Source organism: Cebus imitator, unplaced genomic scaffold (assembly GCF_001604975.1).
Source record: "Cebus imitator isolate Cc_AM_T3 unplaced genomic scaffold, Cebus_imitator-1.0 Scaffold150, whole genome shotgun sequence".
Lineage (NCBI taxonomy): Eukaryota > Metazoa > Chordata > Mammalia > Primates > Cebidae > Cebus > Cebus imitator.
In genome coordinates this window covers 3,664,562-3,670,684 of record NW_016107465.1, presented here as the reverse complement: position 1 = coordinate 3,670,684, position 6,123 = coordinate 3,664,562, and the positions used below count along the sequence as shown (strand labels likewise).

At 35.8% G+C, this 6,123-nt stretch overlaps 1 protein-coding gene across 1 annotated transcript in view; it reads left to right on the top strand.

Annotated features, from left to right (window-relative positions):
• Nucleotides 1-5,594, top strand: part of GNAQ (G protein subunit alpha q) — a 328,594-nt gene extending 323,000 nt beyond the window's left edge. Inside the window, exon 7 of the mRNA XM_017543283.2 lies at nucleotides 328-5,594. Within this exon, the coding sequence (XP_017398772.1) occupies nucleotides 328-518 (191 nt within the window). The 3' untranslated portion in view covers nucleotides 519-5,594. The remainder of the gene's footprint in view (nucleotides 1-327) is intronic.
• Nucleotides 5,595-6,123: the final 529 nt, after the last annotated feature.

Below are 6,123 nucleotides of genomic sequence, written 5' to 3'. Positions count from 1 at the left end.
AAGCTATCACTCCCCTCATGAAGAGCCCACGTGGTGGCTTCCATTCAGGGAATCAGAGTGAAGGCCAAGCTAAGAAATAAAAGCCTTGGTGTTCAAATCATCTGTCTGCTTTCACCTATCCACATTTTGTGAATGTGTGGATGGATGGACGGACAGATGGTCGGTCAGACATACTAGTGTTAGGGAAAATCATTATAACAGATCAAATCTGCAATGCAGATGTAGGCTTCATGAGCAATGACGTAATAAATATTTATTGAACAAATGATAATTGAATGCATTAGCAGATTAGGTAACAAAGTGTCCCTCTTGTCTCTTGGCCAAAAGGACCCCAGAGAGATGCCCAGGCAGCCCGAGAATTCATCCTGAAGATGTTCGTGGACCTGAACCCAGACAGTGACAAAATTATCTACTCCCACTTCACATGCGCCACAGACACCGAGAATATCCGCTTTGTCTTTGCTGCCGTCAAGGACACCATCCTCCAGTTGAACCTGAAGGAGTACAATCTGGTCTAATTGTGCCTCCTAGACACCCGCCCTGCCCTTCCCTGGTGGGCTATTGAAGATACACAAGAGGGACTGTATTTCTGTGGAAAACAATTTGCATAATACTAATTTATTGCCGTCCTGGACTCTGTGTGAGTGTGTCCACAGAGTTTGTAGTAAATATTATGATTTTATTTAAACTATTCAGAGGAAAAACAGAGGATGCTGAAGTACAGTCCCAGCTCATTTCCTCTCTATCTTTTTTTTAGGCAAAATCTTGTGACTCAATGTATTTTAAATCCTCAGTCATGCACTCACAAAGATAAGACTTGTTTCTTTCTCTCTCTCTCTTTTTCTTTTCTATGGAGCAAAACAAAGCTGATTCCCTTTTTTTTTCTTCTAATCCATACCTCCCTGATTTTTTTTCCCAGGTTAAAACGGCCTCTATCCTCGTTCCATTCTTGGTCAAGTTTTTCTCTCAAATGATACAGTCAGGACACATCATTCGATTTAAGCCATCATCAGCTTAATTTAAGTTTGTAGTTTTTGCTGAAGGATTATATGTATTAATACTGTGGTTTTAAATGTATTGCTCTGGATACACACATAGTTTCTTTTTTAATAGAATATACTGTCTTGTCTCACTTTGGACTGGGACAATGAATGCCCATCTAACAGTTAAGTGTCATTTCTTTTAGATTTTTACCTTCAGCCATAGCTTGATTGCTCAGAGAAATGTACAGAAGGCAGGGTCAAAGACACACAGGAGTCCTTTCTTTTGAAATGCCACGTGCCATTGTCTTTCCACCCTTCTTTGCTTTTTTTTTCACCCTCTCTTTCAATTGCAGATGCCAAAAAAGATGCCAACAGACACTACATTACCCTAACGGCTGCTACCCAGAACCTTTTTATAGGTTGTCCTTAAATTTTTTTTTTTTTTTTTTTTGGTTCCAGCTTTTCCTTTCTCTTTTTTCCTTAGTGTTTGGGCCACAATTTTAAAATGACTTTTATTATGGGTATGTGTTGTCAAAGCTGGCTTTTAGTCAAATAAAATGAATAGGAAGAACTTAAAAAATAAAAGCTGGTATCTTAAAATGTAAGAGAGTAAGACTGTGAAGCCTAAAATGAGTGGCTGAGAATGAACCAGAAAAGCCAGTTGCCAAACAGTTGGTAACTAAATTCGATTCTCACGGTCCATTCTTTTCTTTGCCTTTAAGATGACATTGTTAATGTTCATGTCCCATGTTCAGTGTGCAAACTGGCAATGTAGAAAAGTATCCTGTGTGGTTTAACAGGAAATCTGTTTATGTCTCTTTATCTGAAACCAGTTTCACTCTCAATGGTTCCTTAAGTTCAGTTAAGTCTGCCAGGAACACTGGTTGATAGTACTGTTCTAACACCTTTAATTTCCCAAATCTCAAGTTTCTTCTCATTTACCACGTTTCAAGATCTTCTTGAACTGGTAACTGGTTAGGTTGAACTTAAAGATTTGTGGACTTAACTCAAAAGTAACCTCTCAGTGTTCTATAGAACATGTATTTGTGTAACTGAACCTATTAGGAGAAATGTTTGAAATTCTATATGTGCAATTTTTCAACAAATGCAAAAAAAAAAAAAATACAGCACATATACTGAGGAGCTTCTGTCAAGCAGCTTCAGTTGAAATTTGATTTAAGAAAATAAATCATGATTGTTTAAAGCTGCTGGGACGTTAGAGTTAGGCCTTGATACGGGTCTCATTTTAACTATAGTCGTATTTGGCACTAGTCTAAACTTCCATGTAAATCATTCTTTGGGAACAAAGTGGGAGGGAGAAAATTCACGGCCTGTTATTTAAGTACCAAAGCCACCAAACAGTAATGAAATGTTCTCATTCTTGATTCTCTTAGCTTCAAACAACACAGGTTACTTTTTTTTCCCCCTTGCTCAGAAAGCACCTGTAATTTAACAAACAGACTGCCTGTAGGTATAGTGCAATTACAAATGCTCTAATCATTGTACATACATCTCTTGAGATTGCAGCATCCATACTGGCTTTGTAATCATTAATTTTTTGGCAGATTGAATGTGCTGTATTGATATGTATCTATGTAATTGTATTGTATGTCTATAGCTAATTCACATTTTGAATAATGTTATTTTATTTACTTTTTTAAGAGAGGAGAATGTAAATTTGTCAGTTTATTTCTGACTAGGGATATTTTCTTTCCATTTAGAAAAGAAGAAAAAAAACCTTACTGTCGTACAGAGCGGTACTAGCATCGTGCTGTATAAAATCATTTGCACATTCCTGAGTAGAGGTATACTGATTATAAGACCCAAAGGTAATTTCATAGCAAAATACGTAAAATCAGTCTGAGCTTTTATACAAACATGGAAACCAACTTTGTAGAACTTTTGCCATTTGATCTAGGATTGGAATATGAGCTTTTATACAATTCATATTCTTATTTGGCAAATGCACAGTTTAGTATTACCTCTCTGATGGCCTTTACTAGAAAGGCAGTTTTGGAAGCTATTGTGATCCACTAAGGAAATGTTTTAACAGCTAGAGACCACTGCTTGCCTGAAAGGGCGTTCTTAAATTTGGTGCAGCAAAAAAAAAAAAAAAAAAAAAAGAAAGAAAGAAAAAGTAAACAACACCATCTGAAGGCCTACAGTGTGTATAGAGAAAACCTCTTCACAAGATCATAAGTGTTACAGTTTTAGGGAATCAAGATATTCTATTTAATAGAGCTATAGTAGATGTAGTCAATTAAACCTGATCTCAAAGCTCGAAGAAGCTGAGCAAAACAGGGAAAGATTGTTATATTTGTCTTTATGAAATTGGGATGGAATATGCTATGCAGAATTAAGGTTTGTGGCTTCACTGTTCCTATAGGGTGCATGACAAGATCCCTTCTCTCGGGAAAGGAAAAAATTGATCACCCTAGCAGCAGTGATGCATAGAAACCTAATTGTAGCCACACTAGTCAATCGAAGCTAGAGGATTTTCTTTTTTGTTTCTTTGGGGTTTTATTGAAGGGGCTAGGGGCGGGACGGGATTCTTTTCAGTTTTGTATAAAAACAAAGTTTACTCATGCTTTATATTATATTGTGATTGCAAGCGTTATAAGCGTGTGCCACTGGCCTCCTATTGTTGATGCTTAGGTATTGGAGGCCTGTGGTAAGTTTTATGGTGACTTGGGCATGTCTTATTCAAAAACAAAAACATAAAACACAGAAACCTTTCTTCAGCATACCAAGGCAAGCAGCCATTTCATGACTCACTTAACACATTGCAGTGTACCAGTTTACAGATGATTTTTCCCTTTTTGCGTGACATGGCAGTTCCAACCCCCCAGAGGATTCCTTATTTGTAAATTGGAAGTTTCTACTATGCCTTACAGAGCTTAAATTCAGAAGTTTGTGCCTCATATCTGAAACAAAGGGAAATAACACACCCATTCAAAAGTAAATAAATCTAGAAGTTTTGGTTTTGGTTTTTGTTTTTGACATTTCCATATAAAGAGCTCTGTTGAATGTCATGTATAGACTGGAAAAAAAATCTTAGGAACCTGCATATGTTGTTTACTAGCAGATGACAACTGTAAAAGGAATTTGAAGAACATGTGAAACTTGTATTTTTTTTTTTTTGGTAGATTAACTAGCAGGCCTATTTTAAAAAGGTAATTCAGCTAAAGGGCAATTTACTTTTTTGTACTTCAGACTATCTTGATTGTCAAAGTGTACGAACTGTAATTTTAAAATTTATACTGCCACATGATTGTAAATTTTAGTTGTCTTAAGTTAGGATTTGGTGAAAAGCTATTTATGCTGGATTTGGGTCAAAATGACTTATTTGCAAAAAAAAAATAAATAAATAATGGGAAGAAAGGGCTGTATAATGAAATACTGCAAGACTTACATATTGGTTGGAAATTTCCCTCAAATCACCTACCGATTATCCTTGATTTCCCTTTGTTTTCAGTTTATCAAAAAGAACGAATGAAATGAAATATAGCAGAATGTTAACCCATATAAAAATAAAGTGTACCCAAATATTGTAATGTATATTGCTGCTCTTATTCAAATTAAATAAGGGTTTAAAACCACTTAATTGGGAATCAACATAAATTGATACAAATAAGGTGTGCTTGGTATACATTAATATTTTCTTCCAAAGAGATCTCTTTGGTTAGAAATACACACAAAAATTAAAACTAGTAATACTGTATGTTTATCTATCTACATATTTCCAGCATATGTAGCGTTAATAGATCTGTCCTGGTAACTGTGTCTTTGGGATTTCATTTTGGTTCCATCAAATTAGGAAAAGAAATGGCTTAGTTGTTTATGATTAGCTAGAGATTTTTGGAGCCAGACACCTGCTGTTTAGTAGATAACTTAGTACAGAGTCTAAACTTGTCATTTGTTTTTCTCACAAAATAGCCATTTCCTGCTGTCTTCCCAATGATCACTGCCCTTTGAATAACACTCTTGCCTCTAGAATCATATGTTCAAAGTATGAATACACACCTAGCACATAGTAGGTGCTCAAATATTAATTTCCTACTTGCCTCCCTTATCTACCCTGTGTCCTCCATTTTCCCCTGTATGATTCCAACCCAATAGCAAATGACATTTACATGTTATGAATACATCTATTGGGTAAAATTGGATCTTGGATAAAGAAATGCTGACTTTTATGTAAGCTTTTGGTAGACAGAAAAACAGAAAGGTATTCATCGGTAGAACATTTTTAAGTTCAGGAAAGAAAGCTGGAATAGTACTATGTAACTTTGTCCAGGTTACTTTGAAACAAACACATTTTGGGTGGATTTCTTTTCCTCAAAGAATTCTCTAAATGCAACTCCTTGCTGGATTCCTCACCTATCATCATGTTGGAAACCCCTACTAGACCTATGTATTTAGGGAGTTTTGTCAGAAAACATTTTTAACTTGCAGTATTTAAAAGAATCATATTTACTGTTCTTAAAATGTCATTCAAATGCATGTATTGTCTATTGTTTGGGGATGGGAACTAGTTTTGCAAAAAACACCTAATGTTGTATAATAATGCCCCAATGATCTTGCTGGTTAAAAATACAGTATTTTTGGCCATAATTTTGTACCATAGTATTCTTCATTCTTGAGTTTTGCTTCCGTTAAAGTTGCCCGAGCCTCTCAGAATGCTTCGTATTAGCAGGAGTATTGAAATCCATCTTTCCTTCCTTAACACACCTTGTTGTGCACATGCACATTCTAAAGTAAACAAGTTTAGTGGTTTCCAGAAAGAAACACCAAATACCTTTTCCCTTCTGTGTATAATAAATGTAACAGCCTCCTTTAGTGGAAATATACATATTGGTAACATTTATCAAATTTTCCCTTTTAAAAAACTTGCCTTAGTTTATAATAAACTGTTTAAAAATTTAAATAACTGCCCAGTAAAGATTTGAAAGGAGCCAGCAATCTTCAATCTGAGGTAGTCTTCTATCACTAAAAAGAATCCACACATCTGCCCTGGTTTGCTGGATAGCCCACTGGGTTCAGACCAATGGCTGGCTTAAGAGTTTTGCTCATTTGAACACTGGCAGTGAGTGGGTAGACTCCACATGGGAAAAATGACCTGGCACAGGTGTCCTCTGTGATT